Source organism: Microchirus variegatus (genome assembly GCF_963457635.1).
Source record: "Microchirus variegatus genome assembly, chromosome: 4".
Classification (NCBI taxonomy): Eukaryota; Metazoa; Chordata; class Actinopteri; order Pleuronectiformes; family Soleidae; genus Microchirus; species Microchirus variegatus.
Window position 1 is genome coordinate 10,087,333 of NC_139805.1, and position 18,478 is coordinate 10,105,810.

The 18,478-nt window shown below is 39.8% G+C and overlaps 2 protein-coding genes across 3 annotated transcripts; one reads left to right on the forward strand and one right to left on the reverse strand.

Moving 5' to 3' along the window:
* Positions 1-430: 430 nt before the first annotated feature.
* LOC310926531 (angiopoietin-related protein 4-like) lies at positions 431-2,982 on the forward strand (the record flags this gene model as incomplete). Its single annotated transcript, XM_083888682.1, has 7 exons — positions 431-925; positions 1,036-1,146; positions 1,260-1,344; positions 1,776-1,889; positions 2,025-2,120; positions 2,223-2,498; positions 2,614-2,982. The coding sequence occupies 7 exons, from the start codon at positions 431-433 to the stop codon at positions 2,778-2,780; spliced, it is 1,344 nt and encodes a 447-aa protein (XP_083744808.1). The 3' UTR covers positions 2,781-2,982.
* Positions 2,983-5,513: 2,531 nt separating this feature from the next.
* Positions 5,514-18,272, reverse strand: LOC310926484 (dipeptidyl peptidase 9-like). 2 transcript variants are annotated; one of them, XM_083888626.1, is made up of 21 exons: positions 18,154-18,272; positions 16,530-16,620; positions 15,719-15,963; positions 14,877-14,989; positions 14,525-14,698; positions 13,567-13,735; positions 13,252-13,362; positions 12,917-13,045; positions 12,671-12,732; positions 12,474-12,574; positions 11,726-11,903; positions 11,482-11,641; positions 10,980-11,059; positions 10,293-10,463; positions 9,298-9,433; positions 9,056-9,201; positions 8,129-8,275; positions 7,805-7,957; positions 7,459-7,601; positions 7,129-7,240; positions 5,514-5,763 (listed from the first exon to the last, which is right to left on the reverse strand). In XM_083888626.1, the coding sequence occupies exons 2-21, from the start codon at positions 16,583-16,585 to the stop codon at positions 5,671-5,673; spliced, it is 2,679 nt and encodes an 892-aa protein (XP_083744752.1). In that variant the 5' UTR covers positions 16,586-16,620; positions 18,154-18,272; the 3' UTR covers positions 5,514-5,670. The 2 variants fall into 2 exon arrangements, with proteins under 2 accessions (XP_083744752.1, XP_083744753.1); XM_083888627.1 differs by having other exon boundaries at positions 18,171-18,256.
* Between the last annotated feature and the right edge of the window lie 206 nt (positions 18,273-18,478).

An 18,478-nucleotide genomic window follows, 5' to 3' on the forward strand; every position in this document is an offset into this window, starting at 1 on the left:
GATTTGTGAGCATTGTTCATTCATATTTTTTAGATAATAAAAATAGGCATATTTGATTGATTTGATTGTTGTCCTCCAGTAAATATCCATAGTATCAGCAAATATAAAAGACATGATGTCATTTTACCAGCTGTGTATGAGTGGAATAAAAACAGTTTGAATTTCAAAGAATAAAACTGATTTCCCGTCACATCCCTGTATCAGTGTAACGAGTAATGCAGATGTGTCATTGCATCATGTCCTCACTCGTCCCTAGAAGGGTAACCACAATGAAAAACTGTCCACGCCCCCCTTCAAGCTGCAGCAGCCAATCAGAGGAGACCTCTGCTGCGGCACTGCAGCTATAAAAGCCTCACCGTGCCTCTCATCAGCAAACAGAGACACATCAGAACAGACACTGACCCTCTCAGCAGACACAAAGGAAAAAAAGATGAAGATGCCACAGCTCCTCGTCCTCCTCGTCACCATTTTGGTGCACGCAGCTTGTGCTTTCCCCTCTGGTGGAAGAGCGGTGCCGGGCCGGGACATGTACGCCGCCTGGGACGATGTCAACGTGGTGGCTCACGGCCTCCTGCAGCTGGGCCAGGCCCTGAAGGAGAACGTGGACAAGACCAAAGTCCAGATGAGAGAAGTCAACGCCAAGCTCAAAGACTTTGGTGGCAGAGTGGAGGAACTGGAGAAGAAGCAGCAGCAGAGAGAAGAAGAAGAAGAAGGAGGAGAAGGAGCTCTGCAGACCAGAGGTGCAGCAGTGGAGATGGTCGCAGGGCTCGCTGACCGGGTGAGGGAGAACGTGGAGGAGGTGAAGAAGCAGAACAAGGACATCAGCTCCAGAATGGACAGACTGGAGGAGAAGGTGGATGAAGTCCTGACTGCGCCAAACCTGGACAGCAACAACAGCGATCACTCAGGAGCTCCATTTATCCAGGTGAGTGGAGACGACTGCACACAATGAGTTTATGTGCTGAGATGAAGACAAATCAGTGAACACTTTAATAAAAAAAAAAAAGCTGACGTTTGTCTTCCTGCCGTCTCCAGAAGATACTGGCAGCTCAGAACAGACGCATCGATCAACTGGTGGAGAAAATCAAGCAGCAACAAGAGAAGCTGGAGAAGCAGAGTCTGCACCTGCAAGCACTGCAGAGCAAAGTGAGTCATCTTATACATCACTTATACTTTATACTGTGCAATTCGCTCCTGTCTGAGACGAAGGGCGATCGATATTAAAACTAACGACTGGTGCTCTGCGTTGTTTCCTTCAGGTCAAACAGAAAAGAGTGAAATCACAAAGACAGAGAGAGGGGACGGCGCTGCAGGGAGAACCAGAGCTCAGCAGAGAAACACAAGGTAAGAGCGACAAAGGGACAACATTGTACTGAGGATGAGGAAAGAGTTAAATGAAGCATGATGACCACATACCAGCACAAGTCTACAGGTCACATTAAACAAACAGCTCTTTCAGTTTGTGTCACAAATGATTTACAGTCAGTGCCAGTGACATAAAAGGCGAAAAACATTCACCTTTGCACCTGATTTTTAAAAGACTTGACTGGCAGAGCAGCTCACAGTCCAAAGATCAGGAAAATGAGGACAACTGGAAAACACACACACACGCACACACCTACTGTACTTTATGATTGTAAACCACAGTGAGACTTCTTATCGCACATTCTTTCTGTCCAGAGAGGAAGTTGCAGTTTATGTTGTTTATGCTCAGATGCGGTGAGATAATGCTGAATTATCTAATCTGGTTTTTTCCTGTGTTCTGATATCCTCAGAGTTGCCCAAAGACTGCAACGACGTGTTTGTGCGAGGACAGCGAGCCAGCGGCGTCTACACAGTCCAACCCAGCAACAGCGCTCCGTTCAAAGTCCTCTGTGAAATCACTTCAGGTGAGAGGACAAGGAAAACAAAACAAATACACACATGAAATTCCTTTCTTGCTTTCTTTTTTTTTTAAATAATTATGTGTCATTTCACATTTTTGTGTCTTTTTTGGCTCAACCTTTGCTCTGCTCTGTTTGCAGAAGGTGGATGGACTGTCATCCAGAAACGTCACGATGGATCCCAGAACTTTAATCAGCAGTGGGACAGCTATAAGAAAGGCTTTGGCAGCCTCAATGGTCAGTATAGTTACATTAAAATGTTATATAATTATAATAATAATAAATAATGAATATTTCTTTAGAGGCAAAAAATTAAACTTGACCTTTGTCGTCCTTCAGGTGACTTCTGGCTGGGCCTGGAGAACATTCACTCTCTCTCCAAACAAGGCCAGTACGTCCTGCAGGTGGAGCTCTCTGATCAGGCAGGAGAGCGGCAGACGGTGCGTTATCAGTTCCGTCTGGACGGAGAAGAGAAGAAGTTCACCGTCCACCTGGAGCAGGAGACGTCGCCTGGACACCAGGGGGACGACGTCATGTCCACTGGTCTTCCCTTCTCCACTGCCGATCAGGACAGCGACCTCTCTGCAGACGTCAACTGTGCTGAGCTGCTCTCAGGTAACGAATGCTCTTCACCCTCTTGCACACCAAAGCGTTCTATCGTGGGACAGAAAGAGGATTGCATGAGAATGAAAAGTGTGAGTTTTTTAACGTGGATGCTCTTCTGTTGCAGGTGGATGGTGGTTCAGCAGCTGTGGGGAGTCTAATCTCAACGGCGGATTCCCCGGAGAGTCGAGCCTGGACCAGAGTCAGAGGATGTTCTGGAGGTCGACGAGAGGACAGAGCAGCTCTCTGAGGACCACAGTGATGAAGATCACACCTGTCACCATAAAACAATAAGCTGCTCAGTCTGTCGCAACTATATTCCAACAGAAAAAAAGACTGAAATGACTACACTCGTGTAGTGAGAAGATGAATAATCTCCCCTGAGGTTGTGATATTTCTATGCTGTGCCATATGATCACCATTCATCACACACAGTCATATTGACTGATGTGTGACGTTATTCCCTTTGTAAGGGTGTGTTTATACTGTTTTTATACGACCGCTGTGTGTTTTTAACTTGTTTGTATTCAAATAGAGTTTCTGACTGTCGATATGTATACACTTTGAATTGAATTTTCTATATTTCATTTATATGATGTGGATGAAAATAAAGTTTTTAAAGGGTAAATAAAGCGTGGCTCTCATTCACAGGTCACTTGAAATATGAAATATGACTCAACACATACATGAGTTAATCTTACAAACTGACCGGTGGGTTATAAATAAATAAGAAGATATTTTCTTATAATTACTGAGTAATAAATAACACAGTGGACATTATATGGACATAATACACCAAATCACCCTGTGATGGACTGGCGAACCACCACAACCCTCATGTCAAGGATAAAAGAAGAATCTTGTTTGGCATAGGTTCACCTTACTGTAAGGTTATGGGACGCTTTAATGTGCTTTATCAGTTGCTGATCCCATGAACCAACCCGAGCCGCTGAAAACAGTGTGGTCTAAAGAAAAAAAGACAACAGATTTAACAAAAAGCTCAACTGATAACATTAACATCTGTCTAAGTGTGTGATATCTTAAAACCTGTGTTTTATCTGACAATCAAAGCAGCCTTTTACAGCTGGGAGCTTAAGTCACAAAATAATACACATGAACTAAATGACGGAGGTAGCAGTGGATGATCGACCACTGCAGGGACAGAAATAAAACTACAGACGTTAAACATTACAATCACACACATAAATATACACATAAGATGAGCAGAGGACGGTGTTAAAGGCTCTTTAAAGTTCCATATTTAGTTTCAAAATTGACTCAACGGTACAAGGGCGTTTTTTTTTTTCAGTCAAACCTTATTACCTTACCTTAAACTGTGGAACCCTGAACCTCTAGACAGATGTTACCAGTCCGTACTCAGATGTTTCAACATGTTGTTTTGGTAAAAGATGATTCATGCATTTTTCAACTGGTTGACCTACAATCTTTGAGCAGATTTCCATTTGATGACGCAGATTTGATTTCACACTCTGGAAATTACCACAGACGTATTAAACAAAACAACTTGTTTACTTGCCCCAAACGACCTAAGGCGTTGGAGGAAATAGATCGTTTGTAAACCAGTTCAATATGGTGTTTCCATGACAACAGCATTCATTCAAATGTCTTGATTTCTACTAAAAACAAAATATATCAAACAGCAATAGCAGAAAACATAACTATGCTGCATTCAACTGTCCTGTCCTTTATCCTTTTCATTAGTGTCAAAATAAACAAATAAGAGAGGAACCTTACGCTTCCTCAAACCAGGATCTTTTCAGCACTACTGCCACCTGCTGGACAAATGATTGCAAAAGCATCCACGTCTTGGATTTCTTCAAACTAATGTGTCTAATTTTTCTTTGTTTGTAATGTTCAGTTCAAAATTGGATCAAAATATAAAATACATTCTTTCACTTTATAGCTTCACACTACAATAAGAGGAGCTGCTGTTCGAACAGTGTCTGTGTCTGTGGACGCAGAATCATAGAAGAAAACATGACTTGTCTCAGGTTTTGTCAGCATTAATAAGAACCACCTGAAGTCAAAACATTTTCTTTCTAAATCCGGCACATTTGCTGAGGTTATTCTAATGTATTTACATTTCACATCCCTGCTCAGAACTCCAAACATACACCAGAAGGTTGTCACAAGCTTAAATGTCTACTTTTCTTCACAAAACAACCACTTTTTCAGATATTGTTCACTTGTGTTTATTTCTTCTTGATTTCAGTACAGATGATGGGAGCTCATCTTGACGATGGTCATCAGACGTCCACATATAAAAAGGCTTTTCTTTTTTTTTTTTTAAATCACTGTAGGTCCTCGGATTGATTCCCTGATATAAACTATAAGAGCAGGCACCCATAAGCGCTTACAAGGCTCCTCGGACCAACCGCTGTGGAACTCATTTTGTCATAGTTCAGTCTGTTGGCACAAGGGCAAATAATGTGCAAAAGTCGGTCGTCAGCAGCAGAGGAAAAAAAAAAAGCAAGCGGCCGCGGGAGAAACAACAAGAGCTCACAACATATTTCCACAAAGTATGGATGCATCAAAATTCGTAAAAAGATTTTTGGAATGATACACAATAAAAAAAAATTATACACATTAATCTTAAAGAATCATCTATAAGGGAAAAAAAGAGGCTTGCTTATATGTTCTTGTGGAGGTTTATGTTTTCTAACTGCTCCAGTGTTTCTTCACGGAATAAAAGACGAGTCGACACAAACTGAAGGTTTCAACACAGCTCCTCTCTTTTCTTTTTTTGTTGCATTGTTGAAGTTGGATATGTGAAAGTTGCATCCGAAAAAATGCGATAATATAAGTTTGCATCACGTCAGAAAGCTTCAAATATCTTTGTTTATATTAAACAGCGCCCTCTGCTGGTTCTGCAGATACAACACTAAGCTTCAACACCACGAGACACTCATTTATGATAATTACATTAACATCTATATCATACTAATCTTATGTCATGATTCAGTGACACTAAAAATAAACTGTTGATTTAACGACTGTTGAGGTGTGGTGAGGTTTGGCAGAGCCTCTGTTGAGCATTTAATAAAATTGAGTGAAGGACGAAAATGACAAGTTTCAATAAAAGGAGAAATATGAAGGAGGAGGAGATGAGGAGAGTGAGGTCAGGGTGCAAGGAAGGAAAGGTCAGGTCTTGTAGAAAGGCTTATCAGAGGTTTTCCTGGAGGAAGTGCAGCAGCGTAATCTCGTAATGTTCACCAGACTCTGGACATCGAATGCTGTGTCGCTCGTTGGGATAAACCTGGAAGAACAGGAAAGGCACAAAAGCACAGATTAACAATGTGGGAAAAGATATGGAGAGATTCACATGTTATTTTTTTTCCTCAAAAGAAATGATAATTTCAAGGTTTGTAGACGTTCTTCTCATGACAAATGGCAAATTTAACCTCTTCTTCCCTAAGCTTCTTTTTCCCTTCTCAAAAATGACATGCCCAAACTTAATAGAATTAATCTCTGCAAGTAGAAGCTCTACAAGCACTGTGTCAGAGTAAATGCACATGGAACACAGCATAAATTAAGGATTTTTTTTCTCCCGCCTAAAAAAAATATTGCATTTTAAAGCAAGTATCACCTTAAAATATGCAGTAGGAGCTTAAAAATACATGGAGGTCATGTAACAACATGTGGGCATGAGCTGTGCAAAGTCTGATGCTGCTGAAGTGAAGCAGAGTAAAATGACAGAGGTTTTAGTGAAGAGATGTCTAGGCGTTCTCTCTTTTGGCACAGTTTGGCACCATCTGTGCCATTTGAGATTTCTTAGGTACCAAATTATTAAAACCCATTTAATTTTATTTACATGTCACTGTTGGTCTAAAAAGAACTTGTTTTGAAAAAAAAGTATGAAAACTGGCTGTAAATTGTTGCTTCCTCTGCGGTGCGTAATAATAACTCTTACGTTACGTAGAGCCATAGCTCTGGCTTACCTTGGTCAATGTGGGTGATTGACAGCTCGTTTTAAATCTCTAAACCGGTAGAATCAGACCCCTGTCTCCAAATGCGTGTGAATCACTTCATTAGCGAGTCAAAAGGACATAAATGCATATGACACATTTGTGCGGACATTCACTCTTCTCTAATCAGAACGATCTAATGTCGCTCTGTAATGAACAACGCATGTCTGTATTTGTTTAAGTTAGATATGGTGTTATGATGTTTTTGTTGTTGCGTGTGATGCTGCCCCCGGTACAGGGGGAAACAGGGAGGAAAGGGTTAAAAAAAAAAAGCATGAATTTGAAACTTTTTCTGGACTTAATTAGAAAAAAAAATCTGTTTCGCATTAACACAGGCTTAAATCTTCTTTGTAACAAGTTGTTTGAATAATTACAACAAAAAGCTTGATGATGAAAAATTACTTGATGTATTAATAATTGATTATTAATCAATTACTAAACTTACTAATTAAATAAATTTACAACTATTTTGATAATTGTTTTAAGGGGTTTTATTCAATAGTACAGATCAGATTGATTGTTGGATCAAAACGTTTACTCAATTAATCCAAAAAAAGAATCGACAAATGAACCAAAAACAATAGTTAGTTGCAGCCCTACTTTGAACCCATTCAGATTCTCAAACCTAGACAGTAATGTAAAGTAAATCCTCGTACCTGCAGACTGTATGGTTTCCCTGCACGAATGAGTTGAGACACCAGGAAATTAGTGTGGAAAAAGTGCACATTTTCATCGAGAAAGCCGTGCAGGATCAGCAGTCTGTTGGGCCTGTGATGTACAGAGGAAATAAAACAACATGTAGCTGTGTCATTTAACTGTTAGAACAGCAGAAACACACGTACACACACTGCCCTTAATGACAAGACTTGTAGACTGCACCATAATTACTAGAATCATGTTGCAGTGTAGTTGATGATGGACACAAACATGACACTAAATTAAAAGCTGTAATATAAGAATGTGTACTTTAAAACCATGGCTCTCACTCATTTGGCAGTTTGTCAACATGCAGGGCAACAGAACAAGCCTGGTATCCCTGCTGGTTTTTTTCAGGCGTGTCCAAATATCGTTCTGTGTAGCCGGTGTCGTAGGCCATCCACAACGTCACCGGCGCTCCTGCAATGGCAACCTAGGAAAAAAAGAAAAGCAAAAAGGATTTCAAACTCATTTCTTACTTCAGACAGTTGAGAATCGACGCGCTTATTTCATTAACTGGAGGAGTAAAGTATGCATATCAACCATCCATTCCATTTCATTTGATTAAGTTTTGTTGTTTTAATCACAACAAAATGTCCTGACACTGTCATTAATCCAGGTGTTCATTGTTCTGACCTTGAAGATGTCGGGTTTATGAACGAGGCCCATGAGTGAGAGGAAGCCTCCGTATGACCAGCCGTGGATGGCGACACGACTCAGGTCCACAATCTTGTACTTGTCAGCTACATATTGCAAACCCTCCACCTGGTCTTCAATCTCCACCTGTCCCTGCACACGAGAAGACAAAAGTTTTAATTAATATGCACATAAAGCATTTTTTCTCAACAACACAGCACTTAAAAACGTCATGTTCTTCCGTTATTCTATATCTGTTAAACATCAGGAAGCAGGAAACTGCTCTCACTTCATCACTATAGACGCTTGATGTGATATAAATACCATTTTGTCCTTTACAGCTCCTTCAAACCGGAGTCCTCGTTGACAGGAACCTCGTCCGTCTATGACCAGCACCACGTAGCCCAGAGACGCCAGAGTGTTCAACCGCAAATATTTCACTCCTTTATAAGAGTTATTCACTAACTGCACCTGGAAGAAGACCAGAGAACTCTCGTTAGTTTCACACAAAGTTTGAACAGACTCCTGATCCTTAACCTGCACTACATCTGAACTGGATTTAGTTTCTACATGTACTTAGTGCTTATTTATAGTTTTACTTTAGAACAGTATTATCTATCTAGGAAAACGTATCTACAATGAAGTAAATTTAAATGACACATAATCATACAAGATTCTGTAACATTACTGGATTATAATCATTATTCTAAACGTATCTTAAAACCCATTTTTACTCTTAGGCTTTCGACCCATTATGAGACTTTTTTATAGTTTTATTGACTTGTTTCTGTGTTGTTTCTATACTTTCTACAGTATTTTAGTGTATGTTGTATTGTTTGTTCTTAAGTCTATTAGGTCTCTTGTTTTTATATTTTATTTGTTTTATATATCTCTGATGTACAGCACTTTGTTTCAGCGGGGCTGTTGTTTTTAAAATGTTTTATAAATAAAGTTGGATTGGATCATTAGTAGCTTGTGAGATCACCTCCTAATGTGTCAGCAGTCAATTATAATACATATTCATGCGTTTGTGGATCATATTTGCAAACTTTAAGCAATAAGAGAATAAACATGGGTAGAAGCAGAAACAAGTGCTACTACTACTCTAAAATTGTACTTTTGCTAAGAAAAGGTGTTTATTTTCCATCACCAATTAACTATTTTACAAATAAAATAAAAGGCAATTGTTTTGCAAACAATTTAAACAGTTAAGTTACCAATTGTCTGTATTTAAAGTGGAAGAGATCAAACCTGCGGACCACCATAGACAAAGACAACAGTGGGATGCTTCTTGCCAGGGACCAGGTTGTGTGGTTTGTACAACATGCCGTACAACTTAAAGCCCGATTTCCCTGTGAAGTTAAAAATCTCTGGAGGACTGTGGTCGAACGGAAAACCTGAAACGAAACGAACGAGAAACGAAGAATTTCTTTACAGCGTCTCACGGTCGATTGACACGGCGTGGTCCGTAATATAAACAAACTGCTCGTTACCGGAAGACTCCATCATGCTCGCCCAGAACTGCGGCTCTTTGTGAAGCGGGTCGCTCTCTGAGCCGGTCAGCTTGAAGATGTGGACACAGGGTGAAGTGGACAAGCTGCTGTAATGGCTGATAAACATGTCAAACGTCTGCGAGGAAGAACAGAAAAAACAGTTGGATTATAATTAATATCCTGTATATTCATCTGCAATTGTTTTGTTTTCATGTTTACAAATGGAGCTTAAATTCCTGATGCAAATTATATTCTAGAGTTTATTGGAAGAAACTGAATACACTACCCATAAGTAAGTGCGTATGGTGGTATATAATCCCTTTAAAATCCTTTGTAACCTTAGAATAACCCCTTTTATATGCACTTAAAATAAGAGGCTTGCTTAACAGAGGCTGATATGTTTTGAGGGCAGCCCAAACAAAACAACACAAGTGACGGTTAATGGCTTTACCCACAAATCCCAAACAGTCCAAAAAGAGAGTGGACACGGTTATGAAAAACACTTAATTTTTATTTTTAGTAATAGATTCATTTTGCACTAGTTATTGTGAGCTATGCGTCGTTGCATATCAGCACAGACACTTTTTTTTTTAAATTCTGTGAACTATCTATAATTGTGATATCACAATGTAATTTCATGATATAATTTTAAGCTCATATCGTCCATACTCCTACAGGAGACTTGCGTTTTTTCCAAAAAAGTTTTTCACTTCACTGGCCAGACCAGATGCTCAGTGACCCGCAGGTCATTTGAGTTTGAGATCCCTGGTTCACAAACTTCCTGTTATGTGAAGGCCACCATGATTCCCTGACAGTGGAGTCCTCCTCCATTTGTTTACAGTCTACACTCTCACCATTAGATGTGACTAATTCTTGCACATTTAACCTTGGTTAGAGTGTCTTCTAAACTAAACCAGTTCAAGACTACAGGTCAACCGAGTATAGCCTTTTATGTGAAAAAATATGTCATGCGCTGTGTGCGTGTGTTTCAATACCTGGCTCACAGAGCAGCTGTGGGAGAACCCAGGTTTGGTCAATCTGACGATTTCACCAGGAGATTCGTAGCTCACCACGTACAGATGATGCTCCAGAGGAGAGTCTTTGGTTCCCTGGAAATAAACCAGCTTTGCTGCCTCATCCACCCAAATCTGAGGACTAGATGAACGCTAAAGCAAATGCCACACAAGAAGAAAAAACTTTGGTATGTTTTGCTAATAGGAAAAAAAAAAGACTTATCAAACTTTATGAACTGTGCACATATTTCATCAATCACTTTTTAGGCTGGTAAATATGCATGTGTTGTGAAGAAAGAATAAAGTGTCCATTGTACATCTAATGTTATGTTTCCCTTTCTGAATAGTTTGTAAAGAATGTTCTTTACTGCATTAATATCATATATTCAAAACAAAGAATTGTACAATTGAAACATTCAATGTTGTTGATTTCACAGAAATTTTCTGATATTCTTCACACACATAAATGTGAGTAAACATTAGACACTTACATTGAAGACAGAAGAAGTCTTTTATGTATTTTTTTTATTTTACTGCCAATTAAAGATGTGGAAAATGTCGGCATTTAGAAATCGAAGCATAAACCTGTCCCATGTCTGCATCTTGTTTTCAAATACCCATGATGCAGTGCATTTAAAGCTACCATTGACACAGTAATATGCTCTTTACCTTTGCGCCGTGATTGGCCAGAACCTCCCACTCCCCACTGGTCACAGTCACCTCCTCTCTGACCGGACACTTGAAGTCATCTGAGCAACAGAGCAGCACAAATGTCACGGACATTTAGTGGTAATAGTCCACCCATTTAACACCTATAATCACTATATAAATAACAACTAAATGGTTCAAACCAGTATGATATAATCAGTGGATAATGGTGGAAAACTAATATGTAGGGGGGAAAACTCCCAGAAAATACAGGACTGTCAGTAACATTATAGCCTAAGGTAGGAAAACTTTTTTCAAGACTACACTGTGCTTTGTACAAACGTTGCTGTAGTTCAAAATAACTTTTTTTGTGTTACTGATCAGTAACAATAAAAGTTGGTTGGATCTAGTCTTTTCTCCGGTTTTAAATTACTATGGATTTTATATATGACTCAATCTCATTGCTCCACACTTCTCAGCGATCAATAAGTGACAGGACGCCATGTTCTTGACCCAGTGTTACCTTCAGAGTGTGTGTAGCCTTTGGCCCAGTGATAGCTGCCCCGCTGCAACACTGATGTAATCTTATACAGGTGGCAGAAGCCTGTTTTAGACTCATTCACAGTGATGAAGGTGATCTCGTCATCGCTGGTTTGGATGAAAGGATAGAAGATGTCATGGACCTGGAGGACAAAAAAACACAAATGATTACGTTTTCCCATCTTAAAACATTTGTATGCAAACTGTATGCAAAGATCAAGCCTTACATTAATCCAGATGTCACTGGTCTCTTGGTAGATGATGAACGGTTGGATCGTGTCTCCTAGTTCCTCCAGACTCTTTTTTCTGCTGGCTTCATCCTGATGTGCAGGGACGAAGAGTGATGGAGGGAGGAGAACCAACTGGAGATGCTGCTGTCGTCGGTCCATAAGAACCACCCACGCACTGACACAGAGAGAGGTTAAATGTAAAATGTGTACCATGTTAGCTCAGTCTGGGTTTTGGAGGTTCACTTTTGTTTTTAAATACATTTTTATTATTACATACAGTACATACAATACAGAAAAATATATCAATTTTTGAATCAACAGCCAACTTTTTTATATAACATGGTCAAGTTTAAGTGCTTTTATATGAACAGGCTTACATTACATACCTTTTAACACCGACTTTTATGAAGATGTTTTACTCTTGATTTATCAAATATGAATCTCTGTTCTGGCAGCTGTTATTGTATTTAATATTTTTTTCCTGTGATGTGGCACTCATACACTCATACATAGACACATTGAACATTGCATACACTTGTGATGGACTCACACATACTGTAGGAGTCACATTAATGCTTGACGGTGGGCTTTGTTAAATCGATTGTGAAGTGAATCTACCGCAATGCGAACCAACAGACCCACAACGCAGTTTGGTGACGTTCCACTCAAAGTGAATAAGAAGCGTTTCAGATGACACCTCTACCACATATGTGTGAGTCCAACATTAAAAGCAGAAGAAACTTACTATTTGCCATCCTTTGTCCATCCAGCTCTGGTGATATATTCAGCTCCAGGGAAAAGACTGGTGAAAGAAACAGGCAGCTCCTTCTCCTGTGTGCTAATGATCTGAGGGGAGAAAAAACACCACACAGTTCAATATATCACAGACAGTTTCAGTGTTATATTCACTGTGGGAGGATTAATCAACGGATGAGTACTCACTTTGCCGAGATTATCCATCTTGATTTCTGCTAATTTGAGAGTTATATCGGGATTCTTGCTACCTGAAAGTAAATAAAACCGAGTTATACCAAAACATAGTTACCAACAGTTGGTAAATTCTTTAAAAAAAATATATAAACCTAACAACACGTTACTTATTGCAAATAATTTTCTCAATTTATATTATACAATGGACTAATAATTGCTGCAGCTCTTAAGTTTTTTTTTTTGTTAGTTGCTGCTTACCTGCACGTGGGTATCTGTAGACATCGGTCTTACGTTCCTCCAGAGCCGGAGAAGGGACATGGATGATCTCAACTTCAGTCTCGTCCACCTCCTCGTATAAAATCTGTAAAGTTTTACCTCCGTCTGATTCTGAGCCACAAACATGAAAAACATGAGAACAGGTACAAATTAAAAGAAAGAGTTACACATACTTAGTTAAACTAAAGAAAGACCACTTTTGGACTCAAAAATGATCCCCCCCCCTCATGAAATTCCTAATAAACTTTACTTATGACTAATATTTTGTGTTTCCTGTTGATAATTTTGCATTTTTGTAAAGCGTGTTCCCCACTCACCTTCTGGAGCAGCTGGTGACCACCAGTATCCAGTGAAGCGATCAAACTCCTCCTGTGTAACAAACGTGGCTATACCTGCAGATTTGGGGTCCTCTTTTGGGTTATTGATACCTGAAGATTTAAAAAAAAAAAAAAAAAAAGATTATCAGAAAACACTGTGAAAGAAAATCAGAATACCAGGTGAGACTCTGTGTGTGTGTGTGTGTGTGTGTGTGTGTGTGTGTGTGTGTGTGTGTGTGTGTGTGTGTGTGTGTGTGTGTGTGTGTGTGTGTGTGTGTGTGTGTGTGTGTGTGTGTGACTTGCTTCATCCCTGACCTTTCTGACAGAAAGTGAGCCTCCTCTCTTCACCCGTCTTGATACTGGTCACCCAAATGTCATTGTTGCTGATGAAGCTAATAAAGTTGGGATCCCCAGGGCAGATCTTGGGGTCCATGCGCGTGCCAGAATTTTGGCTTTTAATCTCTACAGGACTAACTGGAGAAGTCTGCACAGACACGCAGAGAAAACAGAGGAAATCAAAAATCTATCACCTACGATGAAGTCATAAAAAATATTAACTCCTTTCCTAACATAACACTGATAACAGATTTCTCATGGTTTAAACATTTATCCTCCTTTTTAGTCTACATAAAGATGTGCAATCAAAATCTCTTATTAAAGGCTTTATATGTTAAGGATAAATCAGTGAGACAGCAAATAAAAACAGAACATCAACGGGTATTTTTTTAAGTTTAAAAAAACTGTTACACAGAAGTGTAACAGTGCGTTAATCCTCTGAAAAAATTTCCAACAACAAATACATTTCAGTATTTCAACTTCTGTATGTCTGGGTTTTAGTTCTGGTGTCACATTTATTTAAAAGAAAATTAAACAGACATTTTCACTATTCCCAGGCAAATCTGCAATAACAATGACTATGGTGTAATGAAACACAGTTTACTTCTGGTATTTGTGTTCCGTAGCTACTTGTTGCACATCAGTCTGTACTTTATTTCAGTCAATATTGACCTATCTGCATGAAGCTAATATTGCCAGAGTGTAAAGCAAATATAAAATAGGAGGAGGTTATAACTTCAGAGTGCGATGTGTGAAAAAACTTAAGATATATCATAATCCGTTTTATATATGGGAATCTCAGTCGAGGCCCAAAAGTGATTTCAAAAAACAAATCTCGGGAGGATTTGTTGTCCTTGGTCTTATCAGCAAACAAATCAAACCCCTGCATGTCCATAACAATCTTATGACAGTGTTACTTAATTGTCCTTTAACTCACAATGAGGCTGTTGTTTTTGATTTCATGGCAGTAGTACAGACTGCTGTTGGCCTGGAACAGGAAGAGGCCACTGGGTCGGTGGTAGTCATAGGAGGTGATACCAGAAACCCCCAAGCGCTTCCTCTCTCGCAGTAGCTCCTCCTCCAGGGAGATGCCCCTGCTGTGTGGACTGGCCTGAGGTCAGAAATGACAGGAGGGTGCATAAACAAGACAATGTTGGCAGAGTAAGGACCCAGAAATTCAACCTCAGTGGAGAAATTTACGACCATGATTAACAGTCATTCCCTAAAGATTTAAATATCTGGTGAGAACAGCATCAGAGAGGAGCACGAGGAGGAGGATTTATCCTCACCTGAAAGTGATTAAGCATCTGTTTCCATGACAAAACCAGCAGTGCATCTTTCCTGATCTTCTTAGGAATGTCTGAGTAGAGCAAAGCATTTTCCCTGCTAGCATACGGCATTCCTGTTAGAAAGAAAATACAAAATAAGAAGAGTGAATGTCCGAATGAAGCTGAGCTTTTCTGTGTTGTAGATGAGCTCATGTTTGAGCAGAGTTTAGATCAGACCACATAGGATGGATGCTAATACCAGGTCAGAACTTTTTTAATTTGCTCAATAAGATTGAGTAGCAAAAAAGTGATGAACTGATTTAAGTTAAAATAAATTCAACCTATCATTTCTAAAGTGGTATAGTCATGAAGTGAGTTACCACAGATTCTACAGACTCTACCTGGCACACTTTACAAAATTCAATCCAGGTCTGGAAACTTATATCACACATCAGATGTAACTGCTTGAGATGTGGCAGCTAAGAAACTGAGACCATTCTGCTGACATCCTGTGCAAGGCAGCTGCAACAGAAATACAGTATGTACAGTGTAAAATGGTGTTGACTTCCATTTTTATCTCCGGCACACACACACTGAATACATTCACTGCAGATCTTCAGAATTCAAATGAGCAGGAAAATAGTTCCAGGCTGGCAACTCTGACTCACCAGCTGCGTCCACAGATTATTCACAGAAGCATGCTACTTCTGAAGCATCCGACTCTGTGGGTTCCACAACTCAAACGTCTGAACAACAAAATTCTGCTGGACGTCCTTATTTTCTGACATTTATAGTAGAAAGTGAGATTATTTGCCTGTGAATTAATCCATCACAGAGCTCTGGGTTCACGTCTCCCAGCTCACCAAGGTAGTAGATACGGTGAGAGTGTGAGCTGGACTCATCCCTCTGGATCCACTGGAAATCATGTGGCGCCTTGTTGATGAACATGCCGGTGTTCTGGCGGCTGTTGTGAATGATCTTCCTAAGGCCGTCCCACGTGTGCTTCCCCACCTGGAAGTGGACGGGGTTCACGTCCTCCATCTCCACCACCTCCATGCTGTCCGACAGCTCGTCCACCCCCGTCATACCTACTGCTGCTACTCGGATGCTGTGGACAGACGCTGGCGCTGATCAGTAAATCAGACAGGATTTACAGGTCTATGAATGTACATGTTTACTTTCCAAATAAATGCAATAGCTATGCAAAGCTAGTTTTATAAACCTTCTAAACTTGAGGTTTATTCTCAAATGGGTTTGTCACTGGCAGCCTTAACATGCAGTGTATTTTGTTCAACCAAGCTTTTGGTTGCTTAGCGATGAGTGACACAACAAGACACTCAAGCACCTCGGAAAAAAAACATCTGACGTATTCTAAGCATTTAGGCGCTGCATGTGAAAGGTCCCTTCTTTTTTTAAAGTTTGTTCGCTGTTTTTTGTGTAGTTGTCTATTTTCCAACTTTAATAAAAGTCCACTACAATCTGTACAATACATTGTAAACTGAAATCCAAATGCCAACAGTGTCAAGTAGCAGGTTTTTGCTCTTTAGGTCTTGATCAAGCAAAGACAATAGAAATGCCATAAATTGGTTGAAATATTTCACACATCAAAGTGAATGAAAATGACAAACTAAATGAATGTGGTTCAGGAAACTACAAGTAAAACAGGTTCCATACCTTTCCTCGCCGTCCTCTGCGTTGTCTACGATTTTCCGCCTCTTTACTCTGTGCATTAACTGTTTAGCGATCCAGGACCAGAACTGACACCCTATGATGTGAAGAGAAATAAAGATGTGAAACAAATGTTTGTTTAAAGTTCAGGGCAGCAGCACCTGGCCTAACTGACATTACTCTAACCAAACTGAAAAACAAAAAGTAACAAGAAAACAATGTGATCCTGTCCTACACTAAGCTCACATGCTATCATCAGTGAAACTATTACTGATGTGACGGCCCCATTCAGAGCAGACGTCTCTTTGCTGCTTCATTGATGAGCCGCTGTTGTTCTCTGCTGCTCGTCCAGCTGTGAGTTACTTCTGATGTGAAATCTCCCTCTTAGTGACACAGCATCAAGACTCTTCGTGACCTTGCAACGTCTGTGCCATGACTGTGGCAAATGTTACACTCTTACTCTAAATTTTACTGCAGACCTTATACTGTAGGCCAGGATGATTTGATGCCTACACAGTTCCCTTCATTTTGTAGAACTAAAATCAATTATTTCAAAAATATTTTGTACACAGTGGCATAAGGGCGCTAGACCCTGCAGTTTAAATGTTGTGCATCTATTAAGTCATTCATCGTCTACTGCTTCATCCTGCACATGAGGGTAGCGGAGGTCGCTGATGCCTACGCGAGCAGACATCAGGCGAAAGGTGGGGTACACCCTGGACAGGTCGCCAGTCCATCACAGGGTCACAGAGAGACAAACAACCATTCACTCTCACTCTCACACCTACAGTCAATTTAGAATGTCCAATTTGCCTAATCCCCAAATCTGCATGTTTCTGGTCTGTGAGAAGTTACCAGAGAACCTGGATAAAACATGCATAGGAGAACATGCAAACTTCCAAGCCGTTGTTCTGACTGACAAAAACAATACAATTATGGAATGAGATACATGTGCCTGCAGGACAACACTGATGTACTGAAAGAGAGAAAAGGCTATATGAACATGATATATGCCTTCCCCTGCTCATAAACACAACACAGTATTTAGTGCTGTATAAGAACACTATTTTCCAATTAATGTGTATTTCATTTCCTTTATTAAAACTATCCTATGATTAAATCTATTGATATTATTTTATGACAATTTTAAAAGCAACCTCAGTCACTTCATCCTGGTGTCAGGACTGATTTGTTGCATCATCATTCAGCAAAATAATGCCATCATTAACCAGGTGATTATTATTTGTTTGTTTGAAGAAAAAACATTGAAGGTATGTTTGACACAAATACCAGCTAAAGGAAGCCAGGCTGTCAAATAAATGCGGTGTCCTGAGGTAATAAAGCAGCATTAACACAATAAAATCAGCACCTTTTTTTATATTTTCCTCACATTTAAAACGTAAACAGCAGCGTCCTGTCAGTTCATGCACAGTGAATGCCCTTTAAACTCACTGGTGTGATTGATATTGAGTTTTATTTCCATTTGACATGATCCCTCATCTGCTGTGATGATGCTAACACGTTAGCTCCTCGTTAAACGGAGAATAACGACTCGCTAGCTAATGACACTTTCAGTGAACGCAAGTAAAAACAGCTCTAACAGCCAAACAATCATTCATTTACATCTTACGCGTTCGAGCCGCAGACCTGTCGAGACTCCCCCGTCCCGGTGTCGAAGAAACGCCCGTGTGTAAATCTCAGTGGATTAGCAGAAGTCAACTACTTTCAATACGGGAAGGTAGTTAGCTTGGTGCTAACATGCTAAGAACTAGGAAATGACTTGGGGAATCAAACATAGAAGTTCACAACCTCTAACCCGGATATGATCCGTCAATCTTGGGGCTGTTTGATTATTCAACCATACCATTTATTTCTCGATTTGTGGAATTAATTATTTTTAAAAGTCGAATAAAGTTTGTTAAAGAGGAGTTAGTTATGATCATTCATTAAATAAT